The sequence below is a fragment of the Parasteatoda tepidariorum genome, chromosome 2 (assembly GCF_043381705.1).
Source record: "Parasteatoda tepidariorum isolate YZ-2023 chromosome 2, CAS_Ptep_4.0, whole genome shotgun sequence".
In the NCBI taxonomy this organism is placed as follows: domain Eukaryota; kingdom Metazoa; phylum Arthropoda; class Arachnida; order Araneae; family Theridiidae; genus Parasteatoda; species Parasteatoda tepidariorum.
This window is the reverse complement of record NC_092205.1, coordinates 13250011-13266899: the sequence shown is the minus strand read 5'-3', so window position 1 is coordinate 13266899 and position 16889 is coordinate 13250011. Positions and strand designations below refer to the sequence as shown.

General features: G+C 27.1%; 1 protein-coding gene across 2 annotated transcripts; it reads left to right on the top strand.

Annotated features, from left to right (window-relative positions):
- The first annotated feature begins 8 nt into the window (after positions 1-8).
- Positions 9-15429, top strand: LOC107456177 (golgin-45). Of its 2 annotated transcripts, XR_011636090.1 has the most exons (7): positions 9-195; positions 2768-3222; positions 5221-5420; positions 7387-7515; positions 8954-9167; positions 11962-12274; positions 12527-15429. XR_011636090.1 is itself a non-coding variant. In XM_043049365.2 (6 exons), the coding sequence occupies exons 1-6, from the start codon at positions 189-191 to the stop codon at positions 12124-12126; spliced, it is 1170 nt and encodes a 389-aa protein (XP_042905299.1). In that variant the 5' UTR covers positions 9-188; the 3' UTR covers positions 12127-15429. The 2 variants fall into 2 exon arrangements, 1 of the variants encoding a protein (XP_042905299.1); XM_043049365.2 differs by having other exon boundaries at positions 11962-15429.
- Positions 15430-16889: the final 1460 nt, after the last annotated feature.

The following is a 16889-nucleotide window of genomic DNA, read 5'->3' as shown; positions in this document are numbered from 1 at the left end:
ATCCCTTTATCCATGCTATTTTCCCGAGATCTCTAGTGGTTTTTCTATTTTCCCTCTCTTCATCTGGGTTCAAAAATTTTGTCAACAAAAATGTTTACAATCTCTGTGTTGCATATTTCTGATTGTCTAATTTTGATAAAATAAAGCTACTTCATTTTCCGTTTTGTGGTAATTCAATTGCAGTTGACATGTCAAGTAATTTTTTTTTATTCATTGCTTTTATTTTCAATTTTCTTAAGTATCAACACGTAATGCTGAAATTATATTGATTTCAGATTTTAATGATATTTGCGTATTTTGTAATTTCAGTTTTTATTGTTTAAAATATAACAAATTTTTTTATTTATTTCAAATATGGGATTTACGGAGGTAAAACTTATTTTACTGCATTACGTGTAATATGCTGATACGTGTAATAAGACACATCTTCCTTGTATTCTCCTGTAAATAACAGATGTTACCGATCAAAGCATCTTATTCATATTTAAAATATATGAGAGTTAGTCTGTAACCCAATATTATGAAATGCAATAGAGAAGGATGAATGTTCTGTATGAGAACTTTTATTTATTTATGTTTTAAGAAAATTAAAACTGCTAATTTGCATTAATAAATAAAATTTGAAGTTCTGTGTTTATCTAACCGGATATAAATATAATGTAACAATGTAAACGACTTTGAATTATCGTTTTTTTAATGAAAGTATTGTTTTATAAATAAAAACAAATTTGTACTTAAATTTTTAAACTGGAACATTAAGGTCAACTTGGTGTCAAAATTTTGTGAAACAAGTCTCCAAGATCATTTAAGAATAATGAAAGCTATTAGTATTTAAAGTTTAGCATGGAATTTTAAATTTAGCCAAATCATTTGAATTTAAAATCATTCACTGTGAAATGATTTGTCTTAGACTTTTTTCTTTCCCAAGGTTATTATTATTTATAATTGTCATACAAAACTGCTTATATGAAGCTATAATGTTGTTGATATTCAATCAGCATATGTTTTTGAAATTTTAGAGAGTTGTAATACTGCTTGATTTTGTGACAAATTAGATTTTTAAATGTAATTTTTTTAAATTTACAATGGGGCACAATTTTACTGGAACAATGGAAACAAAATTGCTTAGATTAATTAGAATTCAAATTTTTTTTAATAACCTAGTTTTAGTCTCTGTGTATCATCTTTAATGTGAAAATATTTTTTTTTACTATTCGGAATTGTGTATACAACTGTAATCATTGCTCGAAATTAACGGTGGTCCGTTGGTCCGTGACCACTAAAATCGGAGTGAGACCAGCATAAAATAATAAACAGTGGTCCGCTGGACCACCTTCCGCCGCAGCCGATCTATTCTCGATCGTACGAAACTTAAACAATCTTACTTAAAACTATTTTAGAGCTTATTTACACTTTTTTTAAAAATTTTTTATGCAAAATTAATATTAATAAAAAAATGCGATTTAAATCAAAAATGTATGATTTTTAAAAAAAAATCATGATTTTTTTCAATGAAAAATTTTAGTTTTTTTTTTATTTGCAGATAATAGGAACGCATAGACGGACCAGTAAAGTTTTGTGCGGACTAGTAAAATGTTTTAGTTACTGGTCCTATGGACCAGTAATTTTTTTAAAAAATTTCTACTCCTGGTAATTTTTCTAATGTTATGTAGACAACTATAAACTTTAATAGTATGCATCCAGATTAACAAATTCACCAACAATAAGTTTTTCAAGGAGATAGAAGTTTAAGGATATTTCTTTTTAGAAAATTATGATATTGTAGTATCACAGAAACTTAGGAACGTTTTCTACTGCTTCTTATTTGTATAGTCTAGGGGTGCATAATCTTTTTGAGTGAAGGGCCTCTTGCACAGTAGGTTGACTAACCTACGCAAGGGCCATACGCATGTTTAGTCATGTTGGCAGCAAATAAGATCATTTTTGTTTAAACCTTAGAGTTCAAAGCACTAAATTCCATAATAAATGCAATCGTAATACCATAATAAGTGCATCAGAATTTTAAAAACCACTTGAAAGCTGGTAATTATGAATGACAAAAATAAGGTGAATCAAAAAGTGATTGCCCAAATTCTAAATTCGCACATCGTAATATATCGTAATTAAAAATATCGGATTTTTTTAAAACAGTGCAGAACTTCATAGCAATAATTGTTGAAAAGCTATCTATAAACAGCATAGATTTACAATAGAATCTGTGCATATCAACCACATAAAAACGTGATAACTCAAAAGTACAATTCAAAAATTTCCAGTTTTTTATTTTTTCAAAGAAAAAGGAAAGAAAAATCACTGAGTTCAGAAGCTTCCACGGACCGCACATCAACAGTTGGTCGTAGGTCTGTATACTAATTAAAAGTATCTACTGTAAATGCAGCATAAACATGACTTTTATAATAATTTCCTTTACAACAACAAAAAAGAACTATTATTCTACTTAATGATAAATTATTTATTTATAGAAGGAAAAAAAAAGAGGGAGTGCAATAGCAGTGTACGATAGCAATTTTTATATTTCCAAAGATCTAGATTATTGGTTCTAGATTATAAAAAAGCAGGGTTGAACTAATTCAACCTTTTAAATTATTTATGTACAATAGCAATTGTAATATTGTCAAAAATTATCCATTAATCTTAGATTATAAAAAACCCTGTCTTTTATAACTGTTAATTTAATATATCATGGTTTTTATTAATTAAATAACAGGAATTTAATTGCTTTTTTTTCCTTTGTTTGCACTGACAGATATAAAGAAAATCCCAGTACCAGGTCGTTCTGCCGGAGATGGCATGGAAAATTGTTCTCCTAATTCTGAGTTTAAGACTAAGAACTGGGCTAATAATCACAAACAAGTTTCTTTTATCAGTTCCATCCCTTCTCCTGGAAAGTTAAAAGAGCCTAAATTTATTCCTTATGAACCATATAAAGCAGCTGTTTTACCTATCGTTCCCTCTTCCACTATGAAAGATAACCACAATGCCTCAAAATTAGTGATAGACTCTCAAAAAGTTAGTGCTCTTGCATCTAGCATTATAGAATTATATTCTAATGTAGAAAACAAAGACATTTCATCCAACCTTTCAGAAAATCAAAAATGTACTATGGATTGCCATGTTAAACTAAAAGCTCTTGAAGAAAAGATCAAATTGTTGGAAAAAGAAAACAAAGAGCTAAATGCCCAATACCAAGTCCAAACTGAGGTAAGTATCTGTGATGCCCCAATAGGCATTACATATTTTCTAGCTTTTAAAATTTCTGTAATTCTTTAAATTTATTATTATTTTTTATCCTTCTTGGGTACTTTGCATTAAAGCCACCTTAGCTACAGACTTGGCGGTTTTTAAGTATCGCCAATCTACACCTAAAATTTTTGCAACAAATCATAAAATAAACACTTTATTTAAAATCAAAACGCTTTCAAAATTCGAAACACTTTATTTAAAATCAAAGTAAAGGATTTCGGTGGAAAATGGGCCTATATTGAGTTTGATTTAAAACAGTCTCTGTTTTCTTTCACTTGTTGCTGTTGCCATATGAACTCTGATAAATAATATTTCAAATGATGTCTCACTGTCCCTTATGTCTCTTGTTCCTCCGTTTAGCACTGCCCTACGTTCTCTCAACTGTTTGTGTATGAACTCCTGTATCAAGATCAATTAACTTAAGCATGTGGGAATTCTTCTCTTTGTTTGGTAACCTTTCCAACTGTCAGAATAAATTGTGCTACCATCTCCAATGTTTTCAATAATTTTATCACGAAGGGTAGAGCCAGTTCTATTAGGGACAACAAAGGAATCTTTTGTTTCTCTACATATACCACCAAACACCCACTGTTCGGGTAATTCTCGACCACATTTATTTTTACGTTTGGTAAACAAACTTTCATCAATTTCCACAATGCAATCTGGTCTACCTACCATTTTGTTTCGTTTGTTCTCCATATCCAAGACACAAAATTCACGCATGTAATTGTTCCAATATATTACAGTTTTATCCTATCAAGTTGCTTTTCACAAAATTTAATCAACGTCAACTCCTCACAGCAGCAGTATATTCAGTTACAGGGGCCCCCACCAGGGGGGAGGTGGGCTCACGATGCGCCCACTTAAAGCTTGGGGGGGGGGAATTTTTACACTAAATAAAACGAATAGTTTTGGGGGGGGGAATTTAGAATTTGCCCAGTATATGAATCTCAAAGTTGAACAAAAGGGAATTCTGCTTCCCTCAAACCAGTTGTCTTTTCTAAGTCCCAATTGCTGATAACACCCTCTTAAATTACATTTCCAAACCGTAAGTTTACCAAAATTAAGTTTCATGTCATGGGAATTGGTACATTTTGTCTGTGATTACCTAGATGTTGTCCATGTGACCAAGGGAAGTTACAGGGGCCCCCACCAGGGGGGAGGTGGGCGCACGATGCGCCCACTTAAAGCTTGGGGGGGGGGATTTAGAATTTGCCCAAGAATGCACCCAAGAGCTTGGGGGGATGGGGGCTACTGGGAAGTTACATAGAAAATCTGTGATGCATGTATAGAAAATGTTGAAGTTCCTTCTAAATTCTGTGTCAATTTTATCGAAAAATTCTTTTTCATTAAATAGTTACAACCGTTTGTAATTGCTATATTCATTTTGAATTACCCTGTATTTGAGTTGACCACCATTTGCAGAAACAATATTGAGGATTAAATTAGCGAATGCTTGTGTAGATATTTTTTTTAAAAAATTGTCTAACGTGCAGCAGAAAACATTATTTTATAGTAGTTTGTAGTTTTTTTCACTTAGTAGTGCTATCTGAGCTTTCTTCTGTAACTTATTTTGAAATTTAGAGGGAATAATTTATCTAATTTTCTGAAAAGGATGTAACTAACTGTAAGATGTTTATGCTGACCCTTTTACTCAAAACAAAAATATATCTCTTGGATCACTCACCCAATGTGACATTTTTCACAGCATCTGAGCCCATTATTCATTCCCGTTCTGATATCTTGCTTTGACTTCTTGTTTCCCCTTATCCTTCAAAAGAGTCGTTTATGTCATGTCATTTTTGTTTTTACTTATTTTGAATATATATATATATATATATATTTTTTTTAAAAAAACCATCTTAAAAATTAATACTCCCAAAGTATAAATTGTGATTGAGTATTTCACTTTGATGAAAATTAAATGAATATTGAAATTACTTGTGGTCAATTTAGGTTAATGCTGATTTGAAAAAAATGTTAGTAGCATCACTTGGTGAAGATGTTCAGTGTAAAGTTCAGTACATGACACAAGACAAAGTTCACTTAGGCAAAGAAGTTCTTCAGCTTTCTGATGAATTGGAACAAAGCAAAGAGGAAGTCGAAAAACTATCTGCGCTATGCAATGTGTGGGAAAGTAAATTCAAGGCTAGTAGGTGAGTTAAATTTTTAAATTTATTTTTTATTTTTTAAAAATATCTTTTCTTAATCGAATTTTAATTTATACTAATATTTGAAGCTTGGCAAAATATTCTGAAATTTTTTTAAAACATTTAAAAACTGATATATTGTGATGATTATGTCTTTTGATAAATGAAATACAATTATGTCTTGTTCCTTGTCATTGATAAATTCGATAAAGTTATGACCAGTGGTCAGAAATAGTGTGCTACAAGACTTACTATAATGGTAAAATTTTTTTTGAGGTGTATGTTGGGTTAAAAATTAAAGTATAGCAGCCTGGTGTCAATGGCAACTAAATATTTTTTCTTAGTTGCAAAAATAGTTCTGCTTGGCTTAACTTTAAAATTATAATTTTACTGAAAATTTGACAACATTCATTCAAGACCCTGAATATTCAGGGGGTTGAAAACGAAATAATCAAAGCTTTTAGTTTTATCACTAGAAAGAAATCTTTTTTTTTTCAAAGTGAAATAGTTTAACTTAAAAATAATTCCTCAGTTAAATTTACACATTTTCTAAACAGGTTTTTAACTTAGCATAATTCCTCAATTTTAAAATCTTATATGTTGTAAAAATAATATATTAAAAATATCAGGTTTTTAAAAATCGTGTCGAAATGTCTGAAAAAATGGAAAATAACTGCAATAGCAGTTGAAAAGATGATCAGAAATTAATGTTAATTTACGATGCAATTGTTGCGAGTTGAAAACATAAAAAATTATTGCTATAATACAAAATTCGTTAGCTATAACATTGTTTTAAAATTATTGGAATAGAAAAAAAAACATATGGAAATAGCTAAGAAACAGCAAATAAATGTCAAGAAAAGGAAAAAAGAACCATAGAAGATGTTGATTTACAATAGAATCGATTGTTAAAAAGTTACTCTTTAAATTCGAAATACTCCCTTATTGTAATGACATCATATAAAGACTATCAAAATAAGAAAAAAATGTGTCGAAATGCACAAGAAAACAATTGAGTGTAAATGCTTGAGATATCAAGTAAAATGAAATTGTGAAAAAATTTATTTGAATTGTAATTGAAAGAAGGAAAAAAAAAAACTTACTTAAATATGCATTGCGAATCCTTATTTTTTTTCAAACTTTGGCTATTGGATAACAATGAGGATGTTGAAATAATTTTTTTTGTTAATTTAAATTACTTATTTATTTTCACGAAAATGAATATCATTATATCTTTCAAAACGGAATTGTAATGTTTCTATCAGATTCACAACCTGCCATTTAGAAACACCCAAAGAGTGTTAGTTTCAGTTAGTATTTTTATCCAATGATAATTGGAAAATTTAAGATCATTGCAAAATAATTCAATTTTATAATACATTATTAAGACTAAATTAATTAAAAATAAAATCCTTTTGTATCTCTCAATTTTCTTACTAACAGTGATTCCTCTAGACTTTGGGAAACTGTGGATCCTTAGCAAGTCGGACATCCAAATTTCTGAGTTCCTTTTTACTAAAAGCAGGTCCCTTTTTAAAATATATACTACTTCGTCATCTATCTACTAATCTGCATATTTGTACGAGGCATAACTTAGTTTTCGCCTCACCCTTTATGACTTTTTTTGTATTGGTTGTTTTATAGTTCAAAAGTGGAAGTGCTAAATAATATATAACTTAAAATCTTTTTTAACTAAACTCTATTCGTAGAATTTCTTGTGGGCTCAAATTAAAGTGCTATAACTTCTTCTGTACATTTAGGTTGCAAAAGGCCTACATGAAAATAATGAAAACCTTTTTATTTACCTTGTTCAAATTAGATTAATTAAAAAATTGAATTCCTTGTTATCTTATTGCTATAAAATTAAATTGAAAGATATAAATATAATTTTAATTGTTATAAAATTTATATTTTTAACCTGCAGTGGTTGTCTGTTTGCTCTTGTTAACTTATGATATCTACTCAATTTCAGTTTGATGGTTAAAGAGCTTGCTCAGTGGAAGGCTTCATTATCCCATAAACTGAATGATTCAATAGCAGCTCTTGACTCAATGCTGCGGGAACATGATATTTTGTTTAAGCAGCTACACACCACTCACATGTAAGTTTTTATTTACATTATGTTACTTAACAAATGAAAATTTTTTGCTGAAGTTTAAATGAGCAAACACTTTTATCTCTTCAAGTCTTTTGACTTAGAAGAGTAAATGTTAGTTAAAAAATTCAAATAGTTGTGAATTAATTTTGGTTTCTAATAAAATTATTTTTCCTAACTGCTTGTTATGTAATAACTTTGAATAACTCAGTGGAAAAAAAATCAAGCCTTTTAATATATTTTTAACCGTTTAGCATTGTAATATATTTTAATAAAAATAACCTTTTTAATATATTTTCATATTTGAATTTATTTTTAATGTTCATGTTCATGCATGTAGTGAAAGACTTTTTTATGTCAGATTTAATGATTTTTATTATAATATTTGAAAATATACTTTTCATGCATGTAGTTTCATTCATGTTCATGCATGTAGTGAAAGACTTTTTTATGTCAGATTTAATGGTTTTTATTATAATATTTGAAAATATACTTTTAAATTTTTTTTCCGTACATAAATTTGATAGAAAATCATTGTGCTTACTATTTAGTTTTGTCATTGTTTGCTTTCAGTAAAATTTTCTTAATAAAATATTTTGTTGTTGAGACTTAGTTTTAAATGTAAGTAATATAAATCCATAGTATGTGTTACCTTCATAAAAAAAATGGAGAAATGAAACAATTTATAGAATCTAAAGATAAATTTTCTTCCAGGTTGATTTTATATTAAGTTATTAAGCTTATAACCTTTTTAATATCAGATAATTGCAAAATTTGTGCCTGATTTGGATCCTCATGAAATCTTACAATACATTATTATAAACATATTAGTATTTATTCATTGATAATATATTTTCTATTGTTGTCTCTAAACATTTTGCATTTTCTGAAATTCTTGATCCTTTTTATTATGTGTTTTTACACTAAAATTTTTTTTGTTTTTATTGTTATTATTTGATAAATGTAACGTGTTTAGAATGTTTATTTTGGAAATTGCTTTTTATTACAATGGTGCCAAAGGGTTTTCGCGAACATTGACACGTGGCAACGATTTTATTTATTTTTCTGGGATAAATATCCCTCCTTCATATCTTAATTAAAGTGTATCTGAAATGCCATAATATGTCTAATACTACAATGGACTAACCATCCTCATTATAATTTGTTATATCTTTTTTAATTTTTTAATTTTTAATAAAATAATGTTTAAAATTGTTTGTCTGGATTTTTTTGTTGCACCATGTATCTACTTTGTTATGTCAAATAATTCCTATTAATGGTCAACTGTTCCTAGTTGTAATGGAATATGGAACTTTGTTGATAGACTACAAATTTAATCAAAAAATTAATCAGGTTTCATTATAAATAAATTCATGATTGTTGTTTCTTTGGTATTAAGTGTATCCAAATACATCATTTAACTTTGTGCATTTTGATGTTTCAGCATATTGGAACAAACTCTTGATGCTTTTGATCCCAGTGCCAAACAAACTTATAAAAATCATGATCAATCACTAAGTGTCTTAGAATTAGCTGTAGAACTAAAGAGCTTATCCTCCAAAATTCAAGAAAGGCTTATTGGCAAACAAATTTTTGATAATAAATCTACAGTTAGTGGCCTGCGACAGTTTACTAATGCTGAACTATTAGTTTATGATGTAAGTGTAATTTAAATAATTGATTATTATTGTTAAAAATCTTTTTCTATGAATTAAAACAGGATTTTATTTTCTGATAATATTTGGAATAGGAATTTTTATTCTATGGATCTTGACTTAAATTTTGGTTGCTGAGTTTATTATCTAAGCATTGTCTGAGTTTCTCAGAAAACAAAGAATTAAATTAATTTTTCTTTAAACTTTTTACATTTTTAAAGCTTTTTATATCATAAAACATTTCAAAAAAGAGAAATGCAGAATTTTATTCATCCTGTTCTTATTTGCATAGTTATTATTTTTTTTAGGAAATTCTTCTTTTTAACATTTTACTTATCCCCTGGCTTTCTTGATTAAAAAATTAAAAGTTTTGTAGCATTTTTAAATTATTCATAAATTTAAAAGAGTTTTTTTTTTCAGTTAAAATTTAGATCAGGAATTTCCAACTTGAGCTTGAGATTTAAGATGTTTGAAAGTTGACTTAATTTAAACTACTGTAAAAATAAAATATATTAAAAATTTTTTATAAACCTTATAACTCATTACAAAACAGAAAAGATTTGGTCTAGTTTATCCTGTCATTATTTTCATGGTTAAAATAGAGAAAACTCTCATTCCTTTGCAATTTGTATATTCTCTGGTTTGCATATTTTAAAAATGAACTACTGTATATTTTATATAATAGTATTTTTTTAAAAATTAGTTTGAAATATATTCATAGATATTATAAATAAACTACATTGTTTTGGGTTATGACTAAAAAGTGTTTAGAATGCTTTGATTTTCGATAATGTATTTTTAGGTAGATAATATGTGTATCTAAAGTATTTTTCCTGAAATTCAATATAATCTCTTATTTTTTTAACTTAATAAATTTGTACGTTAAACCCTAGTTTTGGAAGTTATCTAATTTATTCTTATAACAAAATGCTTGCTTATTTTTTTTATGTACAAATTGAAAAAAATTTAATGCATTGCTACTCAAAATTCTCACTCAGTTTAGTTTTTTTTTTTTTTTTNTTTTTTTTTTTTTTTTTTTTTTTTTTTTTTTTTTTTTTTTTTTTGAACTGGCTTCTTAGATATAATAGTTCAAATATCAATTTAATTTTGTTCAAAAAAAAGCTAAATCAAAAATTTAGTTATATCCTTTCAAGCAAAATGTACTCAAACCTATAATGTATAGCACGCAACATTCAAAGCCCTTACAGAACAACTTATGTTTGGGAAATAACTGCATATGCTCTTGTCCCTGCATTTGTGTTCATCTTTATGAAATTGTATACGCTGTAACTAAGTATTTTCTGAGGTTTTTTTCCTCAAAAGTATATGAGTCAGAAGACCTGTGAGCAGTTAGTGTACAGCTCTCAAAACTTTTTTTCTTGTCCGATATGTTGTAGTTCAAGTATATTTTATTTATCATTTTAATTCCCTTTTACAATCTTTTCTAATATTTTGAATTGCTAGCTGAACTTTAAAAAAAAGTGTAACAATGCTTTAACAGAGCATTATACAAAGAACTGCATTAACAAAGCCTATGGTATTTCAAATTCATTCTAAAAGGGCAAATTTCAGCAATATTTCAATTTAGAAGTTTTGAGATTTTTCATTCTTTTGATAGGATAGGTAGAAAATGGTTCAAAGTTAATCGCAGGCAAAGTAATACTTTCAGTTTGTTTGCAAAGTTACAGCTAGCAGTATTAATCATTGCTCACAGAGATGCGACCTTTAAGAAAATATTTAGCCTCAAAACAAAAAGCCAGATTTAATTCTGTTCTTGTCAGCATGCATAGCATTTTTAAAAAGTGCTTAAAAGTGCTTATTTTCTATTTTAAAAGCCCTTAAAAGTTCTTTTTTCATTTGGTGTTTTTAAAAAATGCTTCATTTTCCCCTTTCCAAAATAAGATTTTTTTTCTTTACCTTATCTATTTTTATTACACAAAAACCTATTTTTATTACACAAAAATTATTCGAATTGCACAAAAAGCGTGGTATTCACATTATTACATTCAACATTTTTACAATTCATTCAGCCACAATCTATCTTGTACTGTCGGTCCATTACGTATGAAAGGAATCTAGCACTGCTGCATTTTATAAGAGATGCACTATTTCGGGCTTCATTTTTCACCCTCTGAAATTGAATCTAAAAATCTCAAATTTTTGCTAATCACGAGGACAAACTAAACATTGCCTAATTTTTTTTCCAATGGCAAATATTTTTTTCATTTCTGTTGTTCTATTTATAAATCTGCACCATAACCCTTGAACTTGACTTGGGGATCATTCTCTAATTGCATATTTTCATTGCATTGAGATGAATGCATTAAATTTGATTGATTAATTTGAAATGTTTGAATATTTAAATCTTTATCTCATTTTTCACAATTGTGCAGAAATGCAACAGTCACTGTTTTGTCATTTTGCATAATCAACAAACCATTTTTTTTTCAATAAATTTTTAATTTTTTTATTTATTATTTTTTATGTGCTTAAAATGACATATTCTAATGTATTAGCAATTTTTTTTATTTATTTTGGAAATGTTGAGATGTAAAGGATTGATCAACTTTTTCCAAATATAGGTGGCAAAATGTCATTTAAAAATTGTAATTATTAAATGAGTGAGACTTGTTTATTTTTGATAATATTTACAGAACATTTGTAATTATCAAAAGTTTTGTTGCAGAGTAGTCAATATATTTCTGTTCTTAGGGTATTATCTATTTAATAAAAATTTTCAATTGTTGCATGTATTTTTTCATAAAAGCAGCTGTTTATGTTTGTTTATTTTTTCTAGTTATTCAGCAATTTTGAAAGACTGTCTTCTAAAGATGTACCTTTTAACAAAAATACAATTAAAGATGCTGGATTGACAGCATGTCATGTCTTACCTCATCAATGTGCAAATGATGCAAATGTTAGATATTGCAAGCATTGTAGTGGTGAAGTAGAAATAATATAAAACTCTTTTTGTATTTTAAAAAAAAACTTAATTGGAAATATGTGGCTCCAAATATGTGGCCCAAGAGGAGCAATCTATAACTTTAAGCTTGATTATAATTTTTAGCTCATAATATTACATCCATTTTAAATAATATATTATATTTTCTATGGTCTTGCTGAACAAGACTAATCTGAAGAAATAAAATTTGCTATTCTAAAATTTTGGAAATTCTTCATTATCTGATGTTTAAAAAATTTTATTTGTTTGTATACATATTTCTTACCTTGTTCTATCATCTTTTATAAAAACTTGTGTAGAAAGGTGAAATTGTCAACCACCTTCCTAATGTCATCAACCTATTTCCCTTTTTTTTTATTTGGACAATATGGCAGTAGTTAATCTGATTTATTTTATGAACTTTTATTTCTATCTCCTTATTTAAAATCTGCCTTATGTGTCATTTGTCAATTTTCTTGTTTTTAATTTGCAAAATGTTCAATTTATTTCTTCAAATTTGAATGCAGTAGTATTTATAAAACTGTGCAATAATTTTCATTTGTGTAGAATCGTTAGTATTTTTTTAGTTATTTAGAATTTTTTTCTAAGTATTAAAATTTATCTTGCTCTTTTGTAATATTTCAGTATGCCTATAATGCTTATACTTTAGTATTTGGTTGTATTTTATTTGACAATAATACTATAGATACGTTAAATATACTACTGAGGCTATGTTGAAATATGTGTATATTTGTAATTTTGTTTTGTGCATTAATTTTTTCTCTTGATTTACGTATTTAATTTTATTTATCGAACAAATGTTTAGCTAAGTGATTTTTATATTTAGCTGAGTTTTGTAAATGGATTTCTTTTCTGTTCCATCAATACAATGAAGTTATATAAGAGTGGTTAAATAATATTTTACTGCTAATTAGTTGTCAAAAATAAAAAAAACTTTCTTCACAATTATGATAATAATTAATTGTTCAACTTGTGTTATATAGTTGATGTAAACATATTTCTTTTAAATTTATTTTTTTCTCTAGTTTGGAAAATAGAAAATTGATTTTAGAAGCACTCATACAAAATAATTATTAAATATACTCTGCTGGGCTGCCTCCCTGGCTCTCGAAAAATCTTTTAAGAAGTAATAAAACGGGAGGAAAATGTAGGTGTTTTGATTAAAAGAAAATCTATATTGATAACCAACTCTACTGGATTTTGCCAGTTTATCCTGGTCTAATGGTTTAGTTAAAGTTCTCCTGGTTTTTGTACATTTTTGAAAATTCCCAAAATTGAGTAAGTTTCCTAAAAAAAATCCTATTGAAATAGAATTTTTACAGATTATTGCTTGAAAATTTAAATAAGTATTGCTAATACATAATGAAGCGAATCTCATTTATAGAAATCAGTCCAAAACTTTTTTTTGTTCTAAATGTTCTGTTTATTTTTATTCAAAGCTCTCTTCTTAAATTAATTCAAAAAATCTTAACTATCCTTGATGAATTAAATGCCTATTAATATTTGAAATTATGAGTAAGCATAATACATAACATTTCAAGTATGTTTAATGTCAATCATAACTGGAAAATATTGCAGTTTTTCTATTTTGATGACTATTAAATTCCTTGTGTGTGAAATATTTGTTATGCAACAATTGACATGGAATTTATGTTATTTCGTTATATCTGCTGGATTTTTTCCTATCCATGTTGGCAGTTATGTTGAGTAGAAATTCCTGTGAATCTGTATTATGAAAAACAATGTGGACAAATGAGACTTTTAAAAAATGTTTTATTTAATTAATTTAAAGTAGAAATCAGAAATTAAAATTCGTCTTAAAATGTCTTATCTTACTTCAAAATTACACAAATAAATCAGGGATAAATTCTCTTTCATTTGGTATTAATAAGCATTTGAAGCCGTTTTGGCACATATATTTAGACCCGTATATTTACCAAATTTTCCTTTAATTCTTTAACTGTCTTCTTTCTTGATTTTTCAAGTACATTATTCCCCACAAATTCTCTGAGATCAGGAGATGAAGCAGGCCACTAAAATATTTATTCCATTATCTTAATACCATTTTGTGGTTTGTTTTGAAATTGGGGGACTAGGATTGTTTTGTTGTAACAAAAAGCTATCAGAGTAAAGTGTTTCTATAGTGGAACTTTTGATAATTATTCAGAACTCCAATGATCATTCTGCGCTTTATCATTTGCTGAGAAAATGAGAGGTCCTTCTGGTCATCTTTAAGTTCCTTTTTAGGCTATTTCCTCATTGGAAAAATTGTAACTCTGTTCTTTTAAGTCATTTCTACTAGTTTTTGGACATCATGAATACCCACACTAATCAAAGTTTCAAGTTTCTTTCTATCTTTTTCTGGCTTGGACGCAATTTTTCATTCCAATCAAATTTTGAAAATGAGATATGAATTTTTTTTAAAAAAAATGTGACAAGAATCACTGAAATTGCAAAACTTTAAATGTTTAAATTTTTTCTCTCCATATTGTATTCTTCTTTTTGTCATCAGCAACGAAGAATTGAAATATCAAACAAGTAAAAAGTCATAAGAATGTAGATGAAAACATCCTATATGTCTTTTATATCCCATCATTTGAATTCACATGTTCGTGTGACGTTTCACATGTTTCTCAATGATTACAAGACGTTGAAACAAATGAGATATAATTTGGTCAAAAATAAAAGGTTCAAAGCAAACAGTTTATGTGAAGAATTTAGTGGTATATTTAGAGCGATATGATCTAGAGCTTTATATTTATTACATTGCTTAAAATTTTATATGTTTGCTTCTGAAACCATTTCATATGTTGCGAGTTAAAATAAGGCTAAACAATTTGTAATTTTTTTATAATATTGTGCTTTGTATGCATTAGAACGTGTTAATGATAACATCAGTTTTGTACATTTTTTCTTTAAAAGTTTTCAGTCATTTTTTTCCACATTATTTACACATATAGAATTTACCTCTTTAATTAAAATATGTGCAATGAAATTTTTTGTTTCAAACTTATAATATTACTGGCTAGTCCTTAATTTCCGTAGCTAGAAAAATGACTTTTTAAATTTAAAAGTGAAGTTTTATTTAGATTATTTTAGAGCAAAATTATTACTAAGGTGCATCCATGGAAGGGTTTTTTACTCATAAACAGAAACCATGTGTTGAAATTTGATGTGTAGAAATTGTAACTATTCCTATTTTTCTAAGGTAAATGCATCCGTAGTAAGCATTGAATTGCATTCATGATGTAAATTTAAATTATATTTTATAATATACAATGCATAATAAAATATTTTCTTATATTCTTGAGTGTTTTTAATATAAAGAATAATTATCATTTCAACGAATCATTTTATCATTATCAATTTATTTTGTTGGAAAGAATCTTTGTAATTGAAACTCTTTGTCTACAACTAAGAATTTTCATTATAAATGAAGGTTTTTGGCTTTAAAATTAATATGTTAAATTGTTATATTAACTTGATTATTTGTTGATATATAATAACAAATTCCATAGCTTTTTATGTATATTTTTTTCTTCCTATTTTTTTATGTTTCCTGGAATCAAATTCTGCTTCCTAAAGCTCCCATTTTAAAGAAGAGAAAATAATATATTTATGAAAACAATTATTTAACTATTTATTCATTAAGTTATTTATTTATTAAATTATTTATTTGTTAAGACAATAAATAATGTTATTCATGTATTTATTATTTATTTACAAACCTAATATTTTGGAATATTTTCACTTGAAACTGAGTCGTATTCTCTGTTCTTATAAGCTTTATAGCTATCATTTTTAGTTATGAGACTTATCATTTGAATTTTATGGGGAAATCAATGTAACAATTTCTTTTCCTTCAAATATAATCCTTTAAAAAAAAAAAATCCAAATCTATCTTTAATTTGCCTTTTTCTTTGACTTCCCATTCCGCTGAATGACTTTATTATTTCATAATGAAAACAAATATATTAATTATTCTGCATAATTACTAAAGTGCTATTTGATGCAATGATTTTAATTTATTTATATAGGAAATTAATAGACCAAACGAAATAAGATATAACATTCTGATGATAAAAATTTGTTTGTATTTCATTGCTTATATTGCATAATATTTGTTTAATTTTTTTTATAATTAACTTTGAATATTTACAAACAAGAACAAATTTTGTGCTGAAAATGCTCATATATATATATATATATATATATATATTAATAAAAAATTGATTGTGGTTGAATGTATTATAAACTTTTTGTTTTAGTGATTTTCGGTATTTTATTTTTCGTTAATGATGAGTTAAATTCACATTACTTGGTTATAACAGCATTCTATTTATATAAGATAATTGTATTAGGAAAGCAATAAGCGTGTTAAAATTGAAAAGTTTTTCTTGACATTTTTCTGCTTCAGGCTCAAGTTTTAAATATTTCAGCTCGTTATTACTCAAAATTTCATTAAAAAAAAAGAAGAAAAGGTTGGAAGGTTTGTGTTATTATTTTGTTATCATGTTTACTATAAATAATGAAAAAAGAAGGAATATGTTGGTGTGACCCGCTTCTATTTCCAGAAATGTTTTTGCTAAGCGAACGATTTGCAGCCGATTATCCAATCCTACTTTTTTTTTAAAAATGTTTACTTGATCATTTTATTTTATTTTATAACCGTCGTTGAACAGCCGACCCAATTTCATGGGTTTACGACTACTTACGTTCAACTCCGTAGCCTTGTAATTTTGAACCAATCCAGAAGACAAGGA

Bases quoted from the DNA above. Each gene is read 5' to 3' on its own strand.
- LOC107456177 (XM_043049365.2), top strand. The intron at 3,223-5,220 runs GTAAGTATCTGT...TGGTCAATTTAG, and splicing joins AATACCAAGTCCAAACTGAG to GTTAATGCTGATTTGAAAAA. The intron at 7,516-8,953 runs GTAAGTTTTTAT...TTGATGTTTCAG, and splicing joins CAGCTACACACCACTCACAT to CATATTGGAACAAACTCTTG.